Here is a 13,076-nt window from a genome sequence, read left to right as displayed (position 1 = left end):
TAGCAAAATCATCGATGAGATTGTTGAAGTCTATTTCATCACTCAGTTGCTGTTTTATATACAGCAAGGCAAGATTTCTTAAATGCCAAAAAAGTGCTGCCCGGGGTGTATCACCTCCCCCCCCCCCTCTTCCAGCTACGGCTCTGTAACTTAGTGGTCCATAGAATTGTTTTCAGCATTTTGCTGGTCCTTGGCCTTAGAAAGGATTGAGAAACACTGGTGAAGATTAATGCCCAAACTGATTGGCATCTTCCCTTAAGCCAGTCTATTCGGAATAACTTTTTTGATTGTGGAAATTATTCAATTTTTTTTTTTCTCTGCATATCTGATGTAAAGTGTTTTATTTATCATTTATGCACATATATGGCTGCTTATAGATGTAATTAAACCACTACATGATCTACAAGTGAAAAATAAATAAAAGACAGTAATTTGCTATTCTACAGTGGTCTGTAACATGACGTGTTGTATGACTGGGGTATGCCTGTATATGAAAAATATAAGATAGGTGAATTCAGAAATTTGTCAGTGTAAATTCTTTGAGATTTTCAGATACATAATTTCGAAATATAATTTAAAAATTTTTGTATTTGGGCTATTTAAATTCTTTAAAATAATTTATGTACAGTGATTTAAATAACTTATGTTTTATGTATTTTTTCATTCCTGATTTTGCATAGTATAAAGTTCTTTTCTTCAACCTTATACTTTAAGTGTAGTGCAGTGAAGTAATACAATAAATTTTTTGCTTTCTGATTTAAATAAGTCAGTTTTTTTTTTTTTAAAATACAGGATTAGACAGAAAAACTTAATTGATGAAAGCTGGTGAAACTTATCTTAACTAATGTAATTTACTAAATTTCTTTTGTCATCACTTTTTTTTAAAAACAGAATGCTTTTTCACAATTTCTGTACATCTTCTTCTTAAGTATTCTGCAATTGAGCAGGTTCTTCTCTTAGTAGCAAAAATTTTCCTTCCACTCTCTTCTGTTCTGAGCCTTCTCTTTCAAGATTGTGTACCTGTCTGCATTCAGCATGCCATCTAGCATTGCTTTCCTTACTCTTCCTCTGGGTCTTTTTCCGTCTATTTTTCCTTCGATGGCATCTCTGATGATTCTATTTCTTCTCAGGATATGTCTGATCTAGTTTCCCTTTCTTCTTTTTATCCTCTTTAACAGACTTCTTTCTTCTCCTATTCTTTTTAAGACCTCTTCATTAGTTATTTTATCTGTCTGTTTGATTTTTTCCATCCTTCTCCAAATCCACATCTCAAAGCTTTCCAAAATCTTAATTTTTTCTTTCTTTAATGTCCAAGTTTCAGTTGCATAGAGGACAACACTCCACACATAACATTTTATTAGTCTTTTCTTTAGGTTTTTGCCCATTTTACATCTGAATAAATTCCATTTTCTATTAAAGACATCTCTTCCCATTGCTATTCTTGCTTTTATGTCAATTTTACATCTTTCATCACTGCTTATCACACTTCCTAGATATTTAAACGACTTTACTTGATTCAGTTTTTCCCCATTTATTCTGATATCCATATTTGTCTCTTTCCATGCTATTTTCATTACCTTTGTTTTTCTTATGTTAATTTTCATTCCATAACTGATACAGATTCCAGTAATCTGTTCAACAGATGTTGTTTCAAACAAACAATAGATGTTGAACAAACATCTATTGTTTGTTCAACATTATCACCAAAGCAGATAAGGGGAATGCCACTGTGGTACTCACTCATACTGACTACACAGGTAAGCTTAATGCTTTACTATTAGATCGGGCTGCTTACCTCCCCATTGAATACAATCCCACCAACTCACAAATTAGAAAACTCCATAGGCTCCTTAAGAAGGTCGCTTCTTGGCCTGTGTGGGCTCCCAAAAATACATAAAGAAAATGTCCCATTACATCCCATAGTGGATGGCATTGATTCCCCCACATACAAACTAGCTAAATATCTAACCAAAGCGCTCACACACAACACTGGCAACACACCATCACACATAAAAAACTCAGCCCACTTCAAAGCCAGTGTAGAAAATTCTACACTCCAACATAATGACATAATGGTCAGTTTTGATGTCTCCTCCTTATTCACAAATGTCCCCCTCAAAGAAACCTTAGAGCTAATCCAAGCTAAATTTCCTCCCGATATCTCAGCCATATCAACAAGTTTGATAAATTAAAAAAGAACTTGATGTCCAAACCAAAACTACAAACCAACACTGTAGTTAACCTTTCTTCAGTTATCTCGAAGCCTGAAGCACTCAACGCACTGTCACGTGGTCACAACTTCGCCATTGCTCCTAGGAAATTACTGGCCAAGGAATTAATGATCCAGATTGAATGCGGGATTCGCCACCTTCCAAACCACATCGCCAACAATATTAGATTGGATGTAGCTTGTGTTCTCACAAAAGCAAAACCACCAAAAGCCAACATATGCATTAGTGAATACAAGTCTCTACAGGAAATAAGGAAAAACAAAGAAATAGTTATCACCAAAGCAGATAAGGGGGAACGCCACTGTGGTACTCAATTGTACTGACTACACAGGTAAGCTTAAGGCTTTACTATTAGATCGAGCTACTTACCTCCCCATTGAATACAATCCCAGCAACTCACAAATTAGAAAACTCCATAGGCTCCTTAAGAGGGTCACTTCTTGGCCTGTGGAGATTACTAACAGACTAAAACCATATAACTCTAGACTCTCCCGTATATATGGGCTCCCAAAAATACATAAAGAAAATGTGCCATTATGTCCCATAGTGGATGGCATTGATTTCCCCACTTACAAACTAGCTAAATATTTAGCCAAAGCGCTCTCTCACTATACTGGCAACACACCATCACACATAAAAAACTCAGCCCACTTCAAAGCCAGTATAGAAAACCTTACACTCCAACATAATGACATAATGGTCAGTTTTGACGTCTCCTCTTTATTCACAAATGTCCCCCTCAAAGAAACCTTAGAGCTAATCCAAGCTAAATTTCCTCCCGATATCTCAGCCCTATTTCAGTTCACAATGAACTCAGGCTATTTCGTTTGGCAGGAAAAATTCTACAAACAGTTAGAGGGGACAGCCATGGGTTCACCACTTTCCCCACCCTTTCCCCTCCTTTCTTATAAATTAAATTTATTATTTTGGTTATTTCTTCAGTTCCTTTCATCTGAAGTTGTTTCAGAAATTCTTCAGGTATTTCATCTATTTCTTCTGCCTTTCCACATTTTAGTTCTTTAATGGCCATTTCTACTTCTGTCTTCAAAATCTCTGGGCATAGACCATCTTCAATTACCTTCTTTATATCTTCTGTATATATGCATATTAAAATATATGCACATAATTAAAGAAGCAATGACTTTTTAGAGATGATTAATTTCATTGGCTTTTATATGTCTATTACTTTGAAGTGCACTTAAACATTCTCTTATCAAATTATTAGCCCTAAATTTTTTTAATGTTTCTAGTTGATGCTAGCCACGCAGGAGAAGGTAATCTAGAAATCACTGTTAGTGGAAAAGGTCGTAACATTCCAACTCAAGTTCATCCACTGGGAAGTGCTAAATTTGGAGTTTCTTTTGTACCAACAGAGCCAGTAGAACATATTATTAGTATTTCTTTTAACAAAGAACCCGTACCAGGTGAAATTTTTATTTTAATTTTTATTTTTTTTTCATTTTATAAATGTGCTGCTTAGTGGTCTTTTTTCTGAATTTTTTGAAAAAAAAGTACAAAACTATTTTTAACTCAAAAGGGGATGAGGAGGGGGTTATTTATATTATTTATAGTATTTATTATTCTATGTAATATCCTTTAACTAGTAGGGGACTATACTCAAAATAAAATTTTACTTACTTCTCTTTTCTTAATTTGTGCCAGTATTTTTATTTTTTAATATCAATAAAAATTATTAGTTTTGGTACTAATATCATGTTTTGAGTAATTTTTATGAGTATCATATGCCATACTTGATTTATTTCTGATTATTATATTCATCTTTATCTGTTTGCATATAATTATTGATATTCATGAATATGGATAACATGAATATTCATATTATCAGTATATATATATATATATATATATATATATATATATTTCATCTTATTATCTCCCATACTGTTTTAGTTATTTATCCATTTGTTTTAATTAAATAATCACTATTTTAAACTATACTGTCTATGAAATGCATCTGAAAATTTATTTTTACAAAGGTTGTTTTTTAAAAGCATGTATATGCAAAATCTTACTTCAAAATTTGGTGAAGTGCCTATAAATAATACATTTCACTATTCTTCCCCCCAATTATTTGGTGTCTGAGATCTGAGAAATCACTTGGCTAATCACTTGGTTTCAGTAAGGCATGAAAAAGTGAGAATCGTGTTTAAAGAAAAATATTGAAAATAGTGGGCCCACTTGCATTCTAGATAACATCATTTCCTTTATTATTGTTATTGAAAATTTAATCACTAAAATTTTCAGTAACAGATTATCTGTGATCCTGCAGTAGAAGAAGACTAGCAACAACATAAAAAATACAGAAATGTTGGATGGTGGTGGTGTGAGGGAGGCAGGGGGGGGTTGCATTTGGCCACACTGAACAGGTAGAATATTGAATTCATTGAACTAGTTAATGGGTATTCTGTTTTCAGTATCATATAACATTACCAGTGCACAAAACTTACAGAATAATGGGGAATTCCAGTGTAATTCATTCTGTAACAGTGATGGTTATTATAATGAAGTGGATAAAAACACAGTTTAAACGGAAAACTATATTGAAGATTTAGCAACTAATATTTTTCTAGTGTAACTCCAGCATTATCAAAGCTAACACAGTGACATCGAAACCTTTATGCAGATTTAAATTAAGTCAGATAAATAATTATTCTGAGTAATTCTAGAAATGAAAAGAAAAGTCTTTATGGGATTTTTTTTTTTTAATCTGTAATTGATTTAATGCATTATAAGGTTATTTTGAATTTGTTAAATCAGTTATATAGTTCCTTCTCCCCAAAGAAAGAGAAATTGTTTTGCTTTTGGAATTATTTAATTAACTTAGTCTGAATGTCATTATGTTCGATCTGTTAACATTAATGTTAACCAATTAGAAACTAGTTTGTCATTCTTTAATAAAGCTTGTTGAATTGGATTTAAACGGTATTGATGTGAACACAGATTGATAAGAAAATAACTATTTATTAACTTAAAAGCTAATATTTCACTGGTATTATATCCAGTATCTTCAGAGCACACAAACAAAGTTTGTTACAAATGCGAGATAACCACAATTCGGTGTAACAGTGGGGCTAGTATAAGTAATTGCAGCATGCAACACAAGACTAAAGTCCTAATACGGTGCCATCTAAGTTAAAAAATAAAATAAAATAAATAGTTATTTTCTTATCAATCTGTGTTCGCATCAATACCATTTAAATCCAATTCAACATGTGTGATGAACACATAAGCCTATCCACGCTTTAATAAAGCTGTTTATTGAACCATATTTCTATCCATTTTAGTTCATTAAAATAATGTTATGGGATCATTCAAGCTTAAATTATAGTAACAGTGGTAGAAGGTGAAATGAGAAGATTCTGGCAAACAAGGAAAAGTGAGCAATTTATAATAAAGATTATCATATGTATTAGAGGCTTTTGTAAAAAAGCTTAGAAATGGAGGAAATAGAACTATAAAAGGGGTCAAACATGATGAAGATAATATGAAAACTGAATATAAGAATATTCTGTATATAAGATAGGAATATGCTATCCAAAATAGAAATATCCTGATTGCATTAATCAAATGCATGTGAACACCTGAGGTGAGGAGAATCAGAAACCTAAATGTGAAATTTGGGTGAAGTGCATCGTTTTCAACTTGAAATACTAAACTACTGCATATATATATGTATGTGTGTATATATATATATATATATATATATATATAAATCTCACACAAGAGGTTTAAAGATTATGACAGAGTACAAATTAAACATTAAATTGTTCTCATATTACTAAAAAACCATCAACTATCCTCAGTATCACACATTTTCCTTTCATTTGGAAAGATCTGGTTTATGTCCTGTCTTGTATACAAGGAATTAATCTATAAGAGCTTTTCATTTGAAGGTCAATGGCAAGTTTTCTATTCTGCAGAAACAAGCAAGCTGCCAGAGAATACTTATACATATTACACACTTTGTTAACCTGTTATACTCTTGAAATGGAGGAGTTTCTGGATCTGTTGACTTGTTACTGACAGGTTTGGCCCCATGCACTAACTGGTGGCTGGCCTGTGGTGCCACCATTTTAACTGCTATATCCTCACAGTGGAGGAGTTTCTTTATCTCTAGGTATGTTAGTCATGGCCTTGAAGGGTATCACTTACACTGCATGGAAAAGAAAAGGGGGAGTCAGAGTAGTAGTATGTGGGGGACATTGTCAAAGCCATTTCATGGCATGGGGACTGGTTTCTTTCTGTTTGGAAGTCATGTCCAAGAGTATCTTTTTTGGTGGTGGGAAGAAAATCAGAATCCCTGATCTGGAGACCCCATTTGGACCACTAATGGGCAGTGATGCACAATATACTGTCAAGTCTCCCTCTCCCTGTCAAGTCAATACCACCTTCCTGTGATGTGGCCTGTTTCCACAAAAGGGGCTCTGGTGACAGTATTCCCACTACAAAGGAATACTTCCTTGGAAAAAATGTCAACTAGACACTAAGTGGTAGATGTTCGACACTCAGTGAAATACCACTGCCTAGCTTATTGGAGTGTCTGAGACAAATGCTAAGTTTGGTCTCCAGAGTAGGATTTCCAGTTTCCATTCCCCCCTTGGCTTCTCTGTGCAGTGTGAGTGATATCCTACATACAAAGAGACCCAGAAACTCCTCCATTTCAAGGGTACAGCAATTAAAACAGTGTGCCGCAGGCCAGCCGCGAGTTAGCGCACAGGCCTGGACCTATCAGTAACGAGTCAGGAGGCTTCCCGATGAACTCTGTATAATCCTGCTGCCACATACTCTTCCAGGTCATGCGGAGTCCAAGTTAGTATGTGGGGGGGCATTGTCAAGGCCATTTCATGGCATGCAGACTGATTTCTTTCTGTTTGGAAGTCATGTCCAAGAGTATCTTTTTTCACTTCCACCATATCCTTCCATCTAATCACAAGAAACCTATGAAGTCTCTCACAAAGAATATCAGTGACACTGTGACAAAAGTAAATCTCCCTCATAAACTAATCCCATTGACAAAATTTCGCATCACAACCAGCCACAACATACAAACCAAACCAGAATCTCTTCACTAAAAACTCATTTTTGCTTCCACTTTACTAACATCCATGGCATTAAGATAAACATAAAGGATACCCATTATCACTTGCAATCTTCCAGATCAGACATCTTATTTCTGACAGAAACCCAGATTGCAGCTACATCTACTACTGTCCACCTCCAGTGCCCAAACTAGACATGTCATGGTGCTTTTCACCACAAGGGTGGCACCTACACCTTCGTGAAATTTTACACATCCTGTCAGAGAATGGCTAATTTAGAATCCCCTGCTTTTGATCTTCTCTGACTGAAGGTTTCTTTTCCCCATTTAGTAACTTTCATTTGTTGTATTTACTAGTCTCCAAACACTAATAACCACTCAGGTCTCTTCACATTCCTTTCCATGAAACTTGACTGCCTGCAATCCAGCTATTCAAATAGAGAGGTCATTTTCTTGGATGACCTCAATGTCCACGATTCCAACTTTTTTTTTATTCGTATGGTGTTCCCCCCATTCCTTATCCGTCTTGTAGGACTTGTTGAGCCCCTCCTAATGAGGGATTATGTATGTATTTATGACTGTAAATCCATGTGTGTGTGTGTGTGTGTGTGTGTGTGTGTTTACTGGTCAATTTGCCTGTTCTGAGAGATGAAAAACTTGAGTTTCCAGGTGAAAAAACCCTCTATCTCCTTATGAGACCTGCTAATGCTCCTTTACTCAAAAGAGACCTGTAAAGGTTCCTCACATCATGGATGGGAATTGAACCGAGGTCTTTCAAACTAAAGGGCTTTGTCTATACCGACTGAGCTACAGAGACTCTACAATTCCAACTGACTCCCCTACTCCAACATCACCGACCAAGCAGGACGAGAAACATAAGTCTTTTTCTATGAGTAATGACCTAACATAAATTGTACATCTACCCACTCGAATCCCTCTTTATTCTCCAAATACTCTGAATTTGGAGATTTTTTTTTTACCAGTTCTCCTTCCAGATATACCGTAGAGGTGACCTCTTCTTTTGGCAACTCAGACCACAATCTCATACAAGTCTTCTCTCTTGCAGAACTCCTCCTCCTCCAACCACTCCTGACCTCGCATACTTTGGCACTATAAAGGAGCCAATTGGAATGATCTCCGAATTTCTACTGCTCCTTTCCTTGGTCTGACTATTTCTTCCACTCACCATTTACTCTAACACCTATTATGAATGAGTCACAGAAATTAATCTCACTTGTATAAAGGCCTCCTTCATTCTCCATTCAGACTCATAATCCACATCCACTTTTCAAGTCATGATTCAGCTGAAAATGTGACAAGGAAATGGCTACACAGTGATATTGCTAGACTTTCCAAACAAAGAAAAAATTTCAGCATACTGCATGTGGCTTTAATCAAGAACTCCAGCTTCATACTCTGCCTATACCAAAGCATGCAACATATGCAAATCATCAATTGCATCAGTAGATACAAATCCGATTTCATAATGGCCACCACAAGCTGGCCCAAATCCCAAATCCATCCAGGTTTAGAATACTGCTCACATGTTTGAGGTAGTGCACCTAAAACTTCCTTAAAATCCAGACACATGCAGTTAAGCTCACAGATGATCACTCTCTTACATACTCACTTCAACCTCTATCTCAAAGGTGCTGTGTTTCAGCACTTTGTCTGTTCTACATGTACTTCCATGGTCATTGCTCCAGTGAATTAGCAATCATCATTCCTCCACTTTCTGTAAAACTCACCTCCTGTCCAAATGGAAGCAGTGCCTTCTGGTTGCTTGCTAAGGCCATTGATGCAACTTTTGAATCAATGGCCTTAACAACTTTTGCATCCTTTGATGCAAAAGTTGCAAATTTGATGCAAATTTTCTCAAACTCCTGCATAGATGACTAAAGGAAATCACTACCACTATATGCCTTTTATAGTTATACAACAAAAATACACCAGAAAACTACTAAATAACTTGTATACTAAAAACGTCTTCTGACCCTGATGGCATCTTTTCAATTGTTCTCAACCATTGTGATCCAAAACACTCATCCTGCATCATCTTTATAATTTATTATACATATCTGGTACTTATCCCAATGCATGGAAGCAATCTCATATCCATTCTATTCTAAAAAAAAAAAGGATGATAGAAATCCATTGTCAAACTACCGATCAATTACTATCACCTCTATCCTCTCCAAAATGATGAAAAAAGTCACCATTACTCAACTCCATCACTACTTAGAGGCTCATAAGTTAATCAGCGACCACCAGTACAGATTCTGCTATTTAAGATTCACAGCTGCCCTTGTAGCTTACATCACCAACCACTTGATATCCACCTTGGAAATGTTCTGAGGAACTTCTGCTGTTGCCATTGGTATTTCCAAAGCTTTTGACTTTATGTGTGTGTGGCATTGAGGGCCTACTAAACAAATGACCATCTTTTGATCTCCTTGCCACACTCTTAATTATTGCTTCCTATCTTTGAGCTTAACCACTAATGCTAAAAAAGAGAGTATCATCTACTCTCTTTCTTTTGTGTATAAATGACCTACTCAGAAATAACCACTAATCCCATCCACAGTTTTATAGACAATAGTACTATTTACTCATCCTACTCATTTGATAGACCATGCTATACTCTGACATCCTAGACTACAAGATCATCTACAACTAGTGCCTTAAAAACATTGATCTACATATTATTCTCCAGTGAGGCAAGGACAACCTTGTTATGTTCAATGCCACCAAAACACAGTCTTGCATTTTTTCAGAAGGCTCAAAAGAGATCCCAGCTCACATGCCCATACCCTCAGTAATACACAAATTGCCAAAGTTCTATAGGTATTTCCATGGTCATTGCTCCAGTGAATTAGCAACCATCATTCCTCCACTTTCTGTTGCACCTGTTAATACAAGAACTGTAGCTGCCCAGTACCCCTTTACTGGGCAATTGCAAACACACTGAATCTGCTTCTATTTATTCTTATTCTTATTCTGTTCATTCTTATTATTTATTATTTATTTATTATTTTATTTATTATTATTTATTATTTATATTTTATAATAAATAATAATAAATTTTATATATATTATTTATTATTTATTCTTATTCTGTTCATCTCTGTCTGCTGGAACACCCTTCCTCAAGACATATTCCCAAACAACTACAACCTGCAACTCTTCAAAAAAAAAAAAAAAAAAAATCAATAAACTTCTACATCGGTCCATATTTGTGCCCCGAACATGGCAGTGATGTGTCTTTAGGTCCCTTGAGCTCTTGCATATGAGATCAGTATTAAAAAAAAAAAAAAAAGAGACGTAATATACTGGCACCAGTCTTAAGTTACTTTGACTGTTATTCCACTCAAATTCACTTTTTATACTAATGTTGATCATATACAAGTTTTTTTGTGCATTTCACACAATGTATGAGTAGCTCTTGAATTTGTTTTGTTTGTTCAGATGGAGTTTATTGAATTTTGTTAATTTGGAATTTTTTACGAATATCTTGCATGCATTCTGAATTTTTGTTTCATTCAAGCTAAAGGTTTCAGAATTATAATATTGCAGAAACTCTGCTCTAACTGAATGGAGTTTGATAAAATTTTGTTAAATATATGTTAGAATATGTTCATTTTTCAGTTTTGTTTTCAGCTGATGAATTTTTCAATAAATTGAATCAAACTAATAGTAAAAAAATGCTAAGGGTGAAGTAAATGGTCTACCAGTCCGAAATGGGGGGCACCAGGGGGAGGACCCCCCCCTAGTGTGTGTGTGTGTGTGTGTGTGTGTGTGTGTGTATATATATATATATCTTGTGGCTATAACGGCCTTGGTGACAAAGATATAGTGGCTAATAATAACAAAATAGTGGCTAATAATAACTAAATAAATATTAATTTTCACTAGTTTTGTGTTTTGGCCTTTAAACAAAAACATTATTATTATTACACCCTCCACGAAGTCAGCAGCATCATGGGAAGTTCATTCACCTGACGTGTGTGTGTGTGTGTGTTTGTTTGTTTGTATTTTTGATTTAATAGTGAAGTAAGATTAAATATCTAACTAAAATATCTTTGAATTCTTTATACTTATGACTGTTGGATATTAGGCTAATGCTCATTTTCTACCATTAAAGATGTTTTTATATCTGAAAAAATGCTACAACATGTACACAGCCAAATAGTGATGTTTAAGTTTTTTTTTCTTGCATGACTACTTCTGACTCTGTTGTTAACTGTGTCATTCTTTCTTCTGATTGATTGCGCTTTCTGTACTTGTGAATTAACACCATTGCAGATCTTTCAGTATACAATGTGCGCGCGCATGTGTGTGTGTGTGGTGGGGGGGGGTATTACTCTATTTGAATCAGTCACTAAACATATGACAATTGTAACATGTTTGCAGAGGATGCAGCTAGCTACTGATGAAATAATAAATACAACTTAGTAACTCTCTTTAGGTGCATTATAAGAGAAGACTGCATAGGCTTCCTATGGCTATACATGATATTATAGTAGATAATTACTGAAAGTAATTATAAAACTAGAGATAAAGTCACATAAATAACTTTATCAGCATAGACTTTTTGCCTAAGTATCATAAGCATCATTATCACAGAATGGCAATTAAACATTTAACAGACAATTATAAAAAGCACCACCTAAGTAACTAATGTAAGATAACTGTGAAAGGTCAATAATTTTCTAACTTATTTAAAAAAAATGATATATATTCAAACAAAATAAAATTAGGAAAGATTAGCTGATCTAAACCTATTATTTCCCACAAAAGGGACAGACATAGACCATTGGATGGTCTATGATACTGAGGCAAAAATTCTGTGCTAATAAAGTTATTTATGAGAGTTTTCCTTTGGTTTTATAATTCTTTTTAATATGCCAACTCAAGGTATTTCATTATTGAAACAAATAGATAATTACTCTGCTGCACTCAGCTTTTTATCATATAAAATGGGAAAAAACATACATTTTCATAAATAGTTTTCATTGCAAACTTCTTTTTGTATATGACTATGTGCAGTAGACAGGAAAATGAGAAAATAATTTCTTCAGCTATATGGGGTGGGGGAGAGAAAATCTTCCTCATGAAAAAGTTAAATTCATCAAAGAAATGCTTGAGAAAAGTTTTTGGTTCTCTAGCTTTTGCACTAACAGGATTATTTATGCATGTGAATATCCTTTTTCATAAAATATTGTTTCAATACATGAATGAAGTTGATATTTTTTTGACTATTTTTATTTATTATATATTAGGTAGCCCCTTCAAAGTTTTTGTTGTAGACTCTGGTAAAGTATCAGTAGCAGGATCATCACTTGTTGCAGCTGCTGTGGGAAAAAGTTCCTCTTTTATGGTTCAGAATATCAGCAGCAGAGAACAGGATGTTACAGTGAAAATAGAAGGTTTATATTTTATATTTTTGTTCATTTTATATCTTTCAAACTGCACATTATCTATTTATTTTAAAAATCTTTTACATTTTAATTTTGAGTAAAAAGTAGTTTTATTTTATTATTATTTTTCAAAGTAGTTGAAAATAGCACTACTTATGGTACTAGACGGGAACCATTTCACTTTTTAGGATATCTGAAAAAAAAATTGTGCATGGATATTAGAATTAAATTTAAAAAAAATTATTCTTTTTTAGATATTGAAAAGTCTCTGGTAGTGTACCACAGAATGATCTTTGGCAAATATTATATAAAAGATAGGTGAAGGAAAGTTTGATCTAAGGTACTTGAAGGGTCTATGAGAACTGTCAA

The 13,076-nt window shown here is 34.3% G+C and overlaps 1 protein-coding gene across 1 annotated transcript in view; it reads left to right on the top strand.

Annotated features, from left to right (window-relative positions):
* The window catches only part of jbug (filamin-type immunoglobulin domains fbug), an 879,391-nt gene that overhangs the window by 428,308 nt on the left and 438,007 nt on the right, over window positions 1-13,076 (top strand). Inside the window, exons 22-23 of the mRNA XM_090401914.1 lie at window positions 3,482-3,655; window positions 12,570-12,716. Coding sequence (XP_090258040.1) covers window positions 3,482-3,655; window positions 12,570-12,716 — 321 coding nt within the window. The remainder of the gene's footprint in view (window positions 1-3,481; window positions 3,656-12,569; window positions 12,717-13,076) is intronic.

Source organism: Typopeltis vanoorti, chromosome 12 (assembly GCF_054136105.1).
Source record: "Typopeltis vanoorti isolate ZY-2024b chromosome 12, IOZ_Tvanoo_1.0, whole genome shotgun sequence".
NCBI classification, from domain to species: domain Eukaryota; kingdom Metazoa; phylum Arthropoda; class Arachnida; order Uropygi; family Thelyphonidae; genus Typopeltis; species Typopeltis vanoorti.
The sequence above is the reverse complement of the archived record's forward strand: the minus strand, read 5'-3'. Positions and strand labels throughout refer to the sequence as shown.